The sequence below is a fragment of the Malania oleifera genome, chromosome 3 (assembly GCF_029873635.1).
Source record: "Malania oleifera isolate guangnan ecotype guangnan chromosome 3, ASM2987363v1, whole genome shotgun sequence".
Classification (NCBI taxonomy): domain Eukaryota; kingdom Viridiplantae; phylum Streptophyta; class Magnoliopsida; order Santalales; family Ximeniaceae; genus Malania; species Malania oleifera.
Genome location: NC_080419.1, coordinates 1,955,609 through 1,972,092, shown reverse-complemented (window position 1 = coordinate 1,972,092; position 16,484 = coordinate 1,955,609). Strand labels below are relative to the sequence as shown.

The 16,484-nt window shown below is 38.1% G+C and overlaps 1 protein-coding gene across 4 annotated transcripts in view; it reads right to left on the bottom strand.

Annotated features, from left to right (window-relative positions):
• The window catches only part of LOC131151699 (uncharacterized), a 157,681-nt gene that overhangs the window by 46,176 nt on the left and 95,021 nt on the right, over positions 1-16,484 (bottom strand). For all 4 annotated transcript variants that reach the window (XR_009135746.1, XR_009135747.1, XR_009135748.1 and 1 more), the window contains 5 exons: positions 16,147-16,331; positions 13,478-13,586; positions 13,257-13,400; positions 11,438-11,713; positions 10,504-11,178 (listed from right to left, as the gene is read on the bottom strand). Coding sequence is in view for 1 of the 4 variants with exons in the window: in XM_058103061.1 (XP_057959044.1) it covers positions 10,504-11,178; positions 11,438-11,713; positions 13,257-13,400; positions 13,478-13,586; positions 16,147-16,331 (1,389 nt within the window). In the remaining 3 variants the exon portion in view is untranslated. The remainder of the gene's footprint in view (positions 1-10,503; positions 11,179-11,437; positions 11,714-13,256; positions 13,401-13,477; positions 13,587-16,146; positions 16,332-16,484) is intronic.

The window sequence follows — 16,484 nt, the reverse complement described above, 5'->3', positions numbered from 1 at the left end:
AAATACATGAAGTACTAGATCAAAGGCAAAGATCGGACCGAGCAGACATCAAGTAGGAAAGATCAAAATGACACTCACTCGGAAGTACTCAAGCACATCCAAGGAAGCTAATGTAGAATTATATGTAATGGGGATTGTGTGAGGTAGGAACATTTTGTAACTCTTGCGGTTTTGTTTCAAGCATGATTTCTGAGCAAAAGTTGAGCAAAATTGCATGAGCATATTAGGACACAAAAGTATATAGGATTTCACTAAGTCATTGATTATGCACTTAAATTGCATAATTAGGTGTTTTAATTCATACATTACAAATTATATTTTTAATTAAATGCCTAATTAATCTCAATAAATTAACATTGTGTCATGTTTATAACATTTGGGTTTTATTAAGTAAATTATGAATTTTTGATATTTTTTATCGCAGGGCGATTATTGGAAGCTAAAAACTGATGGTACTTCGTAATCTGTGCGTAACTCTCTTATCCAACCTCTGATTCTGATGATTCAAGATGCTGTAAAAAGATAAGAAAACGCTCTACAATTTTCATGTTTTGCATTTTGAGAAATACTAACTGCATCAAGGTCGAAATCGGACGTAAAGTTACCATACGCTGTTTTATGGACTGTTTCGGCATTACTCCGTAATCTGGGCGTAACTTTCTCGTCCGAGCTCCGATCAAGACGATTCAAAATTCTAGGGAAAGCTGAGAAAGAGCTTTACAACTTTCATGTTTTGAGCTTTGAGAGATACGGGCTTCAGTATGGTCGAAATCGTGCTTGTGCGCTGGGCCAGCAGTGAAGTGTGTGAGAAGCAAATGAAAAACAAAAAAAAGGAGTGGGCCGGGTCTTTGATGTGACCCAGCCATGCAAGGCTAAATAAATGGGCAACCCATGTGTGTGTGTTGCTGGCTTATAGGCATTGGCAACTGGGGGGAAGAAAAGGAAGAATTGAGGAGAAAAGTAGGCTGGCAGTGGGCATGCGAGGGAGCTTCATGTGCTGGCAGCCTAGGGGAAAAGAAAGGCTAGAAAAAAAGGGTTTAGCTAGGGTTTTAAAAAGGACTTTTGGGGGACTGCTGTTGAGGGTCTGGGTAGTGTGCCGCAAGAGGAAAAAAACGCAGCAGCTTTGCTGCTGTGTGGAGACCGAATAGCTCATTCTCTCTCTCTCTCTCTCTCTCTATTTGAGTTATTTTATTTTAATACATGTTGGAGCACTATTAAATCTAGTTGTCTTTTTATTTAATGCCACTATTGAGTTTAAATTTCAGTTGAATGATTTATATTAATTGCTTTAATTCTCTCTTTTGTTTTGAATTTTAAGTGTTTGGTCGAGTTAATATTTAGTATTAAGTTTAGTTTGTTTCTTTATTTGAAATCTTTGTTTGAATGAAAATTTACTTGAGTTGTTCTTATTATTAAAGTCAGTTCGTTTCCCTTTTTATTTAATGTCAGCAAATTTAGTTTAAGTTAGATTATGTGTTGAGTTTGTCTCGCTGCGTTTTACTTTATTACCATTGCCACACTTATTTTAATATTTAGTTTGGGTTAGCTATTGAATTGAGCATTTTTGTTTGAGTATTGTTAGGTTGTTATTTCATCATTTTGTTTAAGTTTGTCATATAGCTTAGTTTATTTTTGTTTAAGATCTTGTTTGCTTTATTTCTTTATTTAAGTTATTATCATATTGAGTTTAGTTTGTTTTTGAATGAGTCTTGTTTGCTTATTTTTTGGGGTCAAGTTATCATTATGTTAAGTTGGGTGTTTAATCTTAAGTCATTATTGAGGTTTAATTTTAGTTTATCTTTGTTTAGTTAGTGAGTTGTTTGGTTGGTTTTATGCATGTTAAATCTTTAGTTTAGGTTTTGCGTCATTTCAATTTCATAACAAACTTTCAAAAATTTCAAAATTTCGAATCTGAACCATGTTCAGTAAAATTTATTTTCTTATTTTCTTCTCCTATTTCGCACTAGTTTAGAACTAATCTGCATTCCCCGTGGAGACGATCTGGCCTATTTGGGCTAATTATTATACGACGTAACTCCTATACTTGAGATAGCTTCCGAGCTGTTCATTTTTCAAGTGAGTCAAGTTTTTGGCGCCTTTGCCGAGGAGTGCCAGAATTAGTTTCAATCTAGTGCTTTTCCTATTTATTTTGATTTCTCTCATAATTTAAAAACACCAAAAAAAAAAATAATATTTTCAAAAACAAAAAAAAAAAAGCAAAAAATTTTTGATCATGCTTGACTGTTGCTATGTTGGTGACTGTCTGCTGTTTGGGTTGATGTTTGATGCCTTGGGTTAGAGACATTTCACATAGGCTATACAAACTGTCATCTAATACAGGTAGTAGGTTTTCTGTTTCTGTTGTAAGTGAGGACACTGAAATTGATTTGAGTGATCTTTTTGAAGAGAATTTTGAGGAAACCATGGCTGAACATCCACCTACACCACGCACTTTGAAAGACTTTTTGCAACCTACACGCACCATTACACCATCCTGTATTGCTTTGCCAAATAATGCACCGAATTTCACCATTAAGCATGGTATGTTGTCAGTAATACCTCAGTTCCACGAGATGGATTCTGAGAGTCCTTATCGGCATCTAACCGATTTTGAGTTGGCATGTACTACCTTCATTACTAGAGCAGGAACTAATGAATACATCAAGCTTCGTTTATTTCTTTTTCCTTGAAGGATAAAGCGAAAATCTGGTTTAATTCCCTAAGACTTAACTCTATTTCTGATTGGACTGACATGCAACGTGAGTTCTTAAATAATTTTTTTCCTTTTCAGAGAACCTAGTTCCTACAGGAGCAAATCAGTCAGTTTATGGAGAGAGGCGATGAGACTTTCCAGGCTTGTTGGGAAAGGTTCAAAGAGCTGATAAATATCTATCCGCATCATGGGTTTGAGTCTTGGAGGCTGGTAAATTATTTCTACACTGCCCTCACTCCTGATTGAAAGCAGTTTGTTCAGACTATGTGTAATGGGGAGCTCTTCAGCAAGGAACCAGATGAGGCACTAGCATTCTTTGATTACTTAGCTGAAAGTGCACAACAGTGGAATACACGATTTAATCAGGCACCAATGGCAGTGCAACCTCTTAGTGCAATTGGTGGTGGAGGTAGATATATGAGGTAAAGGAGGAAACTGATATCCAGGCTCGTATTACTGCATTAGCTAGGAGGGTAGAGGTTATGGAGTTAGAGAAGGTGAAAGCGGCGAAATCAGTTGAGGTGTGCTCTCTATGCACCGACTCTAGCCATAAGGCCCAGGATTGTCGATCATGACGGTAGTACAGGAGAGTAGGTCTGATTAGATTCAGTCAGCAAATTGGGTAAACAGAGCTCCCAATCAGCCCTTCTCAAACACTTACAATCCGGGATGGAGGAATCACTCAAATTTTTCATAGAGGAATGATCAGGCTGGTCAATCTTCTTCATAGTTTCAGCAGCCTCCCCAGTCTTTTGCACCACAATCTCAGCACCCGTATCAGCCACATCCGATTTCTCAGCACTACTCACCTCCAGGGTTTCCATCTAATGTTGCACTCGTTCCACCGAAAAGGTCTCTTGAGGATACTCTTCAGCAGTTCATGCAAATTCAAGCCACAACTAACAATGAATTGCGAGGCGCCATTAATAAGATCAGTACACAATTGAGTACCTTAGAAAAAGGGAAATTTCTAGCGCAGCCTTAGCCTAATCCTCGGGTATACCGGCAGCAACAACAGCCAGTGCATAATGTCTCAAGGGATTCCATTGAGACGGCCATTACTTTGAGAAGTGGGAAGGAAGTCCACCACAAATTTTCTCGAGCTACCTCCTTTCAACCTTCAGGAACAAAAATCGAAGATTTCCAGACTCCTAACTCGAGAAAACTGCCAAGCTAGGTCGGCCTAATTGCCACTGCACAATCAAAGCGTCCAAATCTCTTTCCTTCAACAAATCTACTCAACTGAGACCACACCGAAGTCACATTTTGGAAAATCCATTGTACCACCAAACTAGGAGCCCCTGCCCATCAATTTCTTTTTTCGTATCTCTTAATCAAAACCACAAAATCTCCTACCCTCGATCTCTCTACTCTCAAATCGAAGGATTTACATTCGATTTGTACTAATCGCTGGAGATACTTCTCCATTATGGCCATCCAACAGTTTCATGGTCAATAAAAATAGAGGATACCATGGAGCGAGAGAGCCCAATAGTCATTTATCTTAAAAAAATTAATCATTTACAAGGAATATGAAGAGAGACAAAACATAATAAGATATGTACAAATAGTATAATAAAAAGAATTGGGGATCTTCTATGCTCTCGGCGCAGGTTACGCAGGCAGGGCTATCGTGCGCCGATCGGGCTCTCCGTCAATGGTCTGCAAGATCTCCCGCTTAATCGTTGTAGTGGTCTCTGTAGAGAATGAGAATGAATCAATTGTATATTCAATTGTGTATTCTTTACATACTCAGGTCCCTATTTAACATGTACACAGAGAATGAAATAAGGAAAAACAGAAGAGGACACAACTTGCAGTTGAGATGTGTGTTGTTTAGCTTCAGTGGGGGGTCTCAATTTATAGCCTCTGGCTTGTGGCAAGAACTCAAGGTAGGTGGTGGTGGCTCACCCATCATGGTAGGTGGCGGGGGCTCACCTACCGTGGTAGGTGGCCGTCATTCACCAACCGTGGCCGTCGTTCACACTGCTAGTCGTCATTCCACAGTCTCCCTTCTCTATTGAGCATCCGATTGAGCTTGGTTCTGCTTCGCCGGTGTTTTGCGGATGGAGGGGGAAGGCAATCTTGGGTCCAGCTCCTCGAGCCAACAAGCTAGGATCGATGAGAGGAGATTGTTCGATCAGCAACAGGGTTCTAGAGGACAGGAAGCAGGGGAGACTGCGAAATGGAGTAGCCTCTTCTCTACTTTGTCGGGAAGAAGCCTTGATTTGGAGTTCTTCAAGCCCGAAGTCCATGAAGGTAAGGCACTCGTTGCTCCACCTCCTAAAATCTTTGAAATTGGTAAAAAGAAATGGAGTGTTTCACTTATAGGGTAGTTTCTTGGGAAAGCTCCACCATTCTCATATGTGAAGTCCGTAATTGAGAAAATCTAGAGAAGGTTCCAAAGGTATTGAGATCTTCTCCTTGCCGTCAAGATCTTACATCTTCAGATTTAGCAAGAGAGAAGAGATGAAGTGGGTGCTTGAGAATTGGCCATGGTTCTTTGGCAACAACCCAATGTTTCTATCTGAATGGAACCACGATTGTGAGAATAAGGATTTGCAGCTCTCGAGCATTCCTATTTGGGTGAGTATTTATGGAATTCCTTCTGTATACTAGGCTAATGAGGGGTTGAGCTACATTGCTAGTGCCATTAGGGCTCCGCTATGTATGGACGAGAGAACCAAATTGATGAGAAACTTACACGGTTCCACGGTATGTGTGGAAGTGGATATTGAGAGAAATCTTCTAGAGTGCATTTCCATCACAATGCCCTCTAGCTCCCTGCACACCATGGACGTCGAATACGTGTGGAAACCTTCTATTTGCGCAGGGTGCAATAAATTGGGGCATTTGATGAATGATTGTGTTGCTCCAAAAGGTCTGGAAGCCTAAAACAAAACAAGCTTTCAGTGAGCAACATCTTGGTTCAGGCCAGGCTACTGAGGAGCTGGGAAAAGGAAACTAGGAAAGTCTTCCACTGTCAAACAGAAGACTAAGTCCTAGGTCACTGAGAAAGGGATCGAGTCTGTCAACATTTTTAGCTTGCTGGATGACACTGAGGATGACAGTCCTGCAGTTCCACTGGCTGAAGAGGCTACTACTCATAGCATTGGGTCGGACAAAGGGGCTGGAAGGCAATTTACAGATGACAGCAATGGCCCTGCAAATGCTGGAACAAAAATTGATAAGGGTAACAGAATCCAATCTGCTGAGAATGGCCTATTCAGCTCTGTTTCTCCTTCTTGCAATAATTCAGATAGTGCTGGAAAAGCAAGGAGAGACAAGAAACAAGCTGGAAATATAGGTAACAAGAGGGGTCTCCCAAAGAAGCAGGTATTACCTGAAAACAAAAAAGCTCCTTCTTCTAAATGAATATTGGATGTTAGAACACTAGAGGGTTGAATGACCCGGTCAAGCTAACAGAGGTAAGAAGATTCATGAAAGATCATAAGCTAAAGATTTTCGGGCTGCTTCGAACCAAGGTAAAGGCGAAGAGGTATGCTGCAGTTTCTAAAATGCTGAATAAGAATTGGATTTTTGTGCATTATTTTAGGAATAGTGACTCTGCTGCTAGTATTTTGGTAGGGCTGGATCCTACAGAGATTAAATTGGTAGAAGTTACGTAGCATAATCAGATGCAATCCATCCATGTAATGTCAGATTTTGGCCATCTTTGGCTGTCTTTTATCTATGATGCTACAGACTATGGAAAGGAGAAAATTGTGGAGTGCAATGGGTGCTCTTAAAGCTAGAATTTGCAACCCTTGGCTTATGTTGGGAGACTTCAATACTGTTAAAGATCCTTCAGAGAGAAGTAACAGTCTTAGTAACATTGGTATTAGGGGAATGCTGGATTTCCAGGCTTTTCTCCATGAATTTGAGTTGGATGATGCCCCAGCTATAGGAGATGGCTTCACGTGGTCCAACAAAAGAGAGGTAGGGATAAGAAGAGGAAAGCTAGATAGAGTTCTCGTCTCTACAAGAGTCTCTGATATGTTCCCAGGCCTTCATGTGGAATTTCTTTCTCAAGGTGTCTTGGATCATTGTGCCTCCCTGGTTCGGCTAGACCCAAAAGTGAAGGCTTTTAATCCCCCATTCAGATTTTTGAATTGCTGGACTTCTTACATAGATTTCTTGAAAATTGTGGAGAATAGCTGGAATGCAATAGTGAATGGGTCCCCAAAGTTCAGGTTAGTTCAGAAATTGAAAGGCCTAAAACAGGATCTAAAGAAATTCCATCTATGCCATTTCAGCCTCCTCAGCAAGAGAGTTGAAGTGGCTAGGAAAGATTTGATTTCTGCTGAAGAAAGAGTGGTAAAGAGCCTAATCAGCCCTGAGTCGGCTAACCAAAAGAGACTGTTTTTGGAGTTGTATAATTAGGAGGAAGATTTGATCAGACAGAAGTCCAGTATTGACTGGATAAGATTGGGTGACAGGAACAATAGCTTCTGCCATGCCTTTGTTAAAGGGAAGTATTTGAAAAGCCAGAACAAGAATATTCGAAATGAGAGAGGTGATTCAGTAAAGGAGGATGAATATATAACTACAGTTATCGTGCATTACTATGAGAACTTACTGAAAAGGGTTCATGATAATGTTTCATACTGCAATACTGCTTATTTGAAACAAATCTTTGGTTTCACCTGGCAGGAGGAGCATAAGCAGAAGCTGAGTAAGGAGATAATAGGTAATGAGATGAATAAAGTTATGTTTTCTTTTGCAGATCAAAAGGCCCCGGGGCCTGATGGGTTTAATGCAAAATTCCTTAAGTTGTGCTGGCCAATAGTTGGGGAGGATGTTGTTGAAGCAGCGTTGTCATTTTTCAAGGAAAGGAAGATTTTGAAGCACATCAACACTACTTTCATTACTATGGTTCCTAAGGTTAAGAATCCTGCAGACATGAAGGATTTCAGACCCATTTCTTGTTGTAATCTTATCTACAAAAGTATTACCAAGCTGATGGCAAATAGATTGCAAACTCGCATTGCCGATTTTGTGGGTTTGAATCAATATGCTTTCATTAAAGGGAGGAGCATCAATGACAGGTTTCTCCTGGCATAAGGGTTGTTGAGTAAATATCATCTGAAATTTGAGACGCCTAAAATGGCCCTTAAGGTAGATCTTATGAAAGCTTATGACTCTGTTAGCTGGAGGTTTGTCTTGCGGGTTCTGGAATTCCTGGATGCCCTCGGTACTCGGTTCTCATCAATGGGACTGCAAGGGGTTTCTTTAAAGGGGAGAAAGTGTTAAGACAAGGCGACCCTTTATCCCCTTACCTGTTTGTTATGGTCATGGAGGTTTTCAGTAGAATGTTGAGGAATGCTGTTGCTAATCATTTCCTCTCCTTCCATGCTAACTGTGAGAAGATTTAGCTAGTAAATCTGTGTTCTCTGATGATCTTTTGATCCTTACCAAAGGGGACCCTATTTCTGCCAGATGTGTTAAGAGGCTTTTGGGTATTTTTTACAGGATGTCTGGGCTTCGTTGTAATGAAGCTAAATCTGTGGTTTTCTTTTCATGGGTTGATCATGCAGAGGTGGAGAAAATGACTACTTTGTTGGGTGTTAAAAAGGGAGTGTTACCAATTTGTTACCTTGGCTTCCCTCCCTCTCAGCACAAAAAGACAGAGTAAGGCTTATTGTCATGCTCTAATTGAAAAGATTGGGGGCAGGATTAATCATTGGGCCTACAAACTTCTCACCTATGCAGGTAGGCTTCAACTGCTGAAATAGGTACTACATAGTATCTTTTCTTTCTAGGCTGGAATGGTTAATATTCCTTGTTCTATCCTCAAGGAGGTTGCAAGGAAGTTTAAATGTTTCTTGTGGAAGGGCAATGATTGGAACTCCCAAGGCATATAAAGTCAATTGGGACAATGTTTGTAAGTCTCTTATAGAAGGAGGTCTTGGTCTGAAATATCTTTCAGATTGGAAGACATATGCGGTTATGAAGCTTTGCTGGTTTATTTGTAACTCTAAAGCTTTCTTATGGGTGATATGGCATATATAAATTAAACAGCTGAGAGATTTGAATTCTACTTCTCCATGTCTACAGGGACTCGAAAAAGGATTGAGATTTTTCATCACAGGTCTGTTATTCATCATCCGCAGATTTTATTTCCTGTTCTTTTTTTATTCGCCTGACACGCATATAAAATCAAGCGAAAAAGTTTTTAGGAGTAGCAGATCAGGCCATATGACTCTTGCTACTAGAAAGAAATCTTGAACTGCAGGAAAGACATTTATAAGAAAATCAAATGGAAGGTGGCAAATGGCAGCTCCATTCAGATCCTTTTTTATAACTAGCACCCTTGCAGCCCTTTAATTGATCACTACGGCGGCCAGCTATAGTATGACATGGGTATCCAGAGATACGCTACCTTACAGCACTTTATCTCTGGGTCCTCATGGAACTGGCCAAGGAGATCCTGGGCCTGCTCCGCAGACTTGATTCAGAAAGTAAGCTTTCACCCTCTCAGTAGTACTTCAGATAAACTAAGATGGGAAGGGGGTTTGAATGATGAGTTCAGTTTCGGATCAACTTGGAAAGCCATAAGACGGAGGGGGCAAAGAGTGAGCTAGAGCAAAGTAGTCTGGTTTAAGCAAGCTCAACTGAGACATTCTTTAATCTTCTGGTTGGCAGCTTTGAATAGGCTTCTGACCAAGGACAAAATCCTTTCTTGGGGCAACATAATTGATGTAAACTGTGTTTTATGCAAGAACCACAAGGAGACTAGAGATCATCTATTCTTCCAAAGTTCAGTCGGGAGGACTACTTTGGAAAATCCTTTAGAGGGCATCACCTCAAATACCAGGAGCTGTGATTGGGAGGATGTTCTAAACTGGATTGAAGGGATGTGTGGCAATGTGAGACAAAAGGTCAACACAATATGGGGAACCACTGTATATTTTGTATGGAAACTCAGGAATGAGGTAGTTTTTAGAAGTAATGAGGGTTTAGATAGTTTGATTAACAAGACTGTTATAGAGATTAGAAGATACAACGTAGAGTAGTGGTGAGTACACATGTATAAGAGTACACACTGCATGAGCATACCACAAAGTAAACAATTGAAGCAATCATAAACCATTACCCTCACCCCTTGCAGAGTGTTAAAGCTTGATATACATTGTTGGCCCACAACCTAACAGCTTAAACTTTTAGGTAAAGTGGTTATCTAACATGGTATCAGAGCTAGTTACCAAGAGGTCCTAGGTTCTAGTCTATTTTTTTAAAGAAAATTATTGCATTCCCTGTAATGGGTGTTATTATCATGTGTTTATCTCCCCACGTTCTATTGGGCTGCTAGTCCCCAGGAATGTTAAGAGCTTGATATACATCCTCGGTCCACAACCTAACAGCTTAAGCTTTTAGGTAAAGTGGTTGTCTAACACAAATGAAGCATAAGAGTCAGAAAATTAAAAGTCTAATACCCATAAAAAACTTACAACATGAACATTGTATTTTTTTAAGTGTACATTAAAGCTTATTCAGGCCCACACACACACAGATAACACCTTCAATATTTATGGTACCATTACTAAAATAAATTGGACAGGAACATATAGTTTCTAAATCACATACGTATCAAGATAGCAATGTGAAAAATAAAATTTATACGTTTTTCCAATTCAAATTGCAAATGAAGTTCCTTCTCTTATTTCTTGCACCAATTTTCATCATCCCTATCCATCAGATGGGCTCCATAGTAACAAAAGTTTTGGTGCCTTAATAGAATAAAAAAATAGTAAAGCTAATATCAATATCCACAACTAGATGGGAAGTACCTCAATTTTTACATTTGCAAACCGCAGTCTCTTACCACGTCCAATGATGATAATAGGTCGAGATCTTGGTGAATGGATTCCCCTCAAATCTGTTTCTTCACTTAAATAGATAGTCTTTCCACAACCATCATAGGTATATTCATCAACTCCCAAACCATCTGCCACTAGCTGTCTGTGTGGCGATAGGTGCACCACATCTTCCCTCTGTTTGTAAACAGGTTCGGAGAGAACTATGCTCTTGTTTCTAATTATAGGATCATTCTTAGGATCCATCGATTCCTCCCTGCCAGTTATAGTACCCAAAGCTGGCACAAAAAATTCACCAACAGCAAGAAGGAAATCTGGCACAACAAGAACACGAGGCTGTTGAACTCGAACCACAAATGATTGGGATGACATTCGCAATCTGTAATCCATCAATAGCATAGTTGAATTTGGAACATCCATGCCAATGGCAGAGTCGGAGTTTGTTCGCCTATGCTGGCCTCCATTTAAAGGGAAGGGAATATTTCCAGTAAAACCTTGTTTGGAAGCATCAGCAGATGATCCAAGCATCAGACGCATTTCTGGCTTTGAAGCAGGGCGGATATCCATAATAGAAAATTTAGGAATGGTTACATAGAGATCAGCTTCAGATAATGAAGTCATGCGGTAATATACCCATAGACCCTCTAGCTGCAGAAACAAGAATACAAGGTCATGAAGCTCATATTGTGCAATGTTAGAGACTAATGGAGAAGAATGGATTAAAGAGCGTGGGTGAGTGGGGGGGGGGGGGGGGATGACAAACAAAATTGGTTTAGTATCATTATGGAAAAGACACTCTTAACACTCACACACACAGAGAGTACAGAAACACAGTAGAAAAACATTATTTAATCAGTGCAGAAAAATTTAATATTTACATAAATCTGAAGGAAGAAAAGGAACTCACAGCAAGATGTGCCAAAGGTGATTCCTCATGAATGCCATTACACAACTCCAGCAGAGCATAGTTGACTTCAACGGCCATTATAGTAACAGTACGTGACAGGAAATTTTGACTATTCATATTGACCTTATCGACCAGCAGCCGCATTGTGTCTTTTGAATCAGATGTACTGCCACGAAAACTTGGTGGAAGCTTTGGCTCTTCATTTAAATTCATGTATGCACAATCCAAAATAACATGATATTCTTTATCAGACATTAGACCGTGCAGCAAACCCACCTAAAAAAATAAATAAATAGACCATTTAAAAAATTATAACATTTAATATGAATGCACAACTTATCATCTCCCTTGGAACTGAAGTTTTTAAATTATACATAAAAAAAAATAATAATAATAATTTATTCTACTGTTAAGTTATATTGCATAAAATAGTTCAAAAATAAATTAAAATAAACATTATGAATAAGGTCTCATAGATCAACATAAAGTAAAAGCATAAACAAGAATGATATTTTATTCCATTATCAATCTTTTCTGGAATAATAAAAAAAAGAATTTGGTACAACAAAATATAACATATATAAATTAGTCTATCATGCTCCTGCAAAAAAGAAACTAAAATGAACAAAACTGAATCTGAACAAGCAGTTCTTTAATTATTTTATAACTAGATAGATATAATTTAATTGTAAGCTGCATTATGGCCACAATCTGATTCCATGACGAGCAGGATGCAACTGAAAACTATTTCTAATTTTTGTGTGATCACATAGTTCGCAATGCAGTCAATGATTGAAGATGCACCCTAAAAAACAATTATTTTATTTCAATTCTATTTTCACGTCCTTTTTATCATTTCTTTTCTTTTCTGGAAAAAATTAACTACTATGAGAGGTTACGGGTCATTCAATAACCTCTCATCCAGAATGAAAAGAGAAGCAGAAATGATTTCCCTTGTGTCAAATTTTCATGCCATGTTGATAGATACGAGTTTTGGTGGTTGTCTCCGTAAACTATAACAATGCATTGGCTGATACGGCAATTTTTTGTGGTTGTATCCTGAAAATGTGTTTCCCTCATCAGACACTTGTTCAGGTAAACAACGTACTTAACTATCTCTGAGGAAGAGTATTCAAGATTCCTACAGCATCAAGCATACCGACAAGCTTCTCATCACATTGCATCTTTTGCTCAGAAGGGTAATCCTATAGTTTGTACGTCATCTGGTATCCTAAAGTCTATATTGCATCTTTTCGGTATAGTGAACATGGTATCAGAGCCAGGTTACCAAGTGGTCTTGGGTTCTAGTCTTGTTGCCCGCATTTAATGTAAGTTTGTTAAAAATCCCCAATATTGGTGTAATCCCCAATATTGCTATCAGGCTGCACATATAGGGGAGTGTTAAGGCTTGATATACATTGTTGGCCCACAATCTAACAGCTTAAGCTTTTAGGTGAAGTGGTTGCTAACAGTTCGTATTTAATTAAGATAAAAACAATAAGAAACACAAAAAAATAGCAGAAAAAATCTCATATCATCCCAAGCTACAAATGTATGTACCTAGTATCCCAGCTTAATGAAAAACATCATCATCCAGTCATTGAACATGTTTCTGCAGTGTTTTTGACACAAACAACCCATATCGAATAATTTCTAATTCAAGCCAAGAAAATGTAGAAATCGAAAACCCTTATATGATTATTATCCAATGGATAAATAGACTAAAAACGATAAGTGGTGCCCAACCACAAAAGTTACAGGACATTAAAGATCCATTACAACAAAATGGAATTCTAGAATTCTAAAACACAGCCATTACCTTCACTTCAAAAGAAAATGTTGGGACTTTTCTGAAAACATCCCTCAAACTACGCCGCACATAAACATCAAACCCTCGGCCTTCACGTATCAGCGGTTTACCAACGCAACCATCAACCCCAACAGCCATGTTGATACCCAAGATCTGAAAATTTTTATGTAAGAGTAAACAACCATCAACAAAATTAAACCTTGATTCCTGAAACTGTTAAAATGGTTTACCTCAGCATGAAGAACATCAAGATGAACAGCTGAAGGATCCTTCTCAGGACATCCATGCCAATGGAATTCATTCATCACCCTTAGTTGACCGAGATCAAGCTGAATGAAACTGCAAAATAAAAAATATATAAAGAGGTTCTCCAAGTAAAATAGGGAGAAGAGTAAGGACCTTATATTCTTTTAACATTTTAATTAAACAATACCAGAAAAAAAAAGAAAACAGAGGACAACACAATGAAAAGATATATGATACACAACTAGTGATATTACAAATTACTGCCCTGGTTTACAAAGAGCGGATAAAGTGAGTTGAAACTCAAAATTATCCAAGTAGCACATATTAAAGCACAAGCTAATCAATGGAGACTGAATCAAACATAAAAGAAGATCTAGAATGATTGCACAGGGAACAAGAAAAGGAAACAAATGAAGGAAAGTAAAGGGAAGGTAATAGGACAAAGAAGTGGAAAGCCTAAACAAACATGAGTGATGGCTGACACAAAGGATCATTTTCGATCTCTTTTTGAGCAAGATTGCTTATGGTTGAGCCATAGATATTCAAAAGCAAAATAAATTGATTACATTGTATTTCACCAAGAGTTTGGGTAAGCATTATTTCAAGGGAATAGTATGGTGTAGAAGCAAAAATGGTGACATCAGCACACAAATAATCAATGTAAAGTAGGGCTATAACATCAATATCCCTTTTGAGTACAAGAATTACCCAAAAAATTACATTTGATAGCATGAGGATCCAACTTGTCCATTCCTTGACGTAACTGATGGACAGAGGACATATAGTAGAATATACAAGGAGGAATTGAGAACAAAGGAGTCTTAGGGAAGACAACTGAATATGGGATTCTGCCACCAAAGAAGGGATTGTATTTTATTGATGAGAGAGCAAGCAGTGAGCACAACATCATTCCAAAAAATTAGACATTCATTAGATAAAATAGAAAACGAGTGACTTCGAGAATATATTTGCTTTTCCACTTGCAACACCATTTTGATGTGGAGAGCGGGCACAAGATCACTAATGGATTATACACAAGTTAGTCATACAGATAGTGCATTGGGTACTCAAGTACTCCTTAGAATTATCACAACAAAGTATATTATATCAAACTGAGTCCTTATTTGAGAACAAAAGGCACAAAAGATACTAAACAACTAAAAATGATCTTTCATTTCCAACAGGCAAGTCATCATTCAAAAGACATGGAAAAATGTAACAAAGTATCACAACCCCAACTGTTGAAGAAGTTTCTGACGACCTCTAGGCTTGTTTCCAATCTCTAAAGGTATGACTAATCCTTCTATAAAGGCAGACTTTATAGGATGATTTGGTTTAGGGTTTGGTTTGGCGGTAGGGTTCAGACTGGATCTTGCTCTGATTCCACGTCAAAAAATTAGGTAAAATGGAAGATCTAATTACCACAATAGGTATCCCCCTATATTTATAATAGATGTCAAGTACATTCCAATGACCATCATAGCCTTACTAATTCACACTTACTAACATAACACCAGCACACACTAATAGTGCTAAATGACCAAAATAACCATCAACAATAATAAGATATTAGTACCATAAAATCACTCATTTACCTAAATGCATAAGCTACAAGGTTTTGAGCCAATAATATATATATATTGTTACATACTTCCATCTTTTGTAGGAGAACATAAGCATCTCCCAACTACTCAACAAAACTTCCAATTTAAGAGCTTTTTGGTAAGTATTTATGATTATAAGTACCTATAATAAACCAACCAAAACTTATTTAATACAATTGTTAAGTGATGCAAATACTTATTCGTAAGTGGTATCAACAGAGGCTAAAATGTCAAAACAACCCGATAATAGCCAACCATCCTACAATATCCACATTTCTAAAAGTAAAATAAAAGCTTAAATTTCAAATATACAGTTAGGATATGAGAGCATAAAATTTTCAAAAGCACCCCTCCATCAATCATCCAACACGCATTAGATATATTGTACACAGAAATCACAAATAAAGAACTGATTCTAGAAAGGTTTAAGCACTCAACACAAGAATTTAACAAAAAAGTAGTCTTAGCACGAAAGTTTTTCCGTCCCCCAAAAGCACGGAAATGGAGATATTGAAATTGAACAAGCAAGGGTGGGTGAATATTAAGAGAATCAGGGTCAGAGACCGGAGCTCAGGTGGTAGAACTCTGAAAGTTAGATACCTGAGATTACTGTAGAAAGAGACAGATGACCTTGAGTTATGTCTTGGGGGAAAGGGATAAACATATTAGGCTAATATAAAAAATCGGTTAACAACTTAGTTGCTGAGATTCAACATACTGGGGCCTCTAAACAATTGGAAGGGATCAAATCATTAAGTAGATGGTCATGATAATGCTGCGATTCAGTTCCCTGATGCATACATGTGAAAGTAGTGGGCAGAAAAAACCAAAAATGACAACTCTACTTGAAATCAGAAATTTAAAAACATATAGCAGTTAGAAAAGAAGGCGCAGATTTAGAAAAAATAAATTTTCCGAAGATGCCTCTGAAAACTTGTCAAAAAATATAAATGCAATGTTACTAGGTAAATAAGTTATATTGTGACAATAAATTCTAAGTCAAACAATTTGATATTCAATTAAATAAACTGGTTTGCCAAGCTACAAACTCTTTGTTCATTGAATTCCTTGGAACAATGATTATTGGAGTGTCCAGTGACAGGTCAAGCTTTAAAGCAGAGGCCCCATCAATCTCGTATTTCTGAATCCACCACTCAAAGTCCCCAACTTTATCAACAAGTCTAATTGCTTCTTCAGAATGCGGGGTGGCAAGTTCCATGAAGTATGCCATTATCTGTGTAAAGGATTTATTAAAAAATATATATATATTAGCTGAAGTGACAATCAATATGCATTAGTTATGTTGAACATGAATATTCAAGATAAGAACAGTTGGGCCCAGCCTAAATATGTAAGCAGAAAATATGACTATGCTAGTAGTAATCTC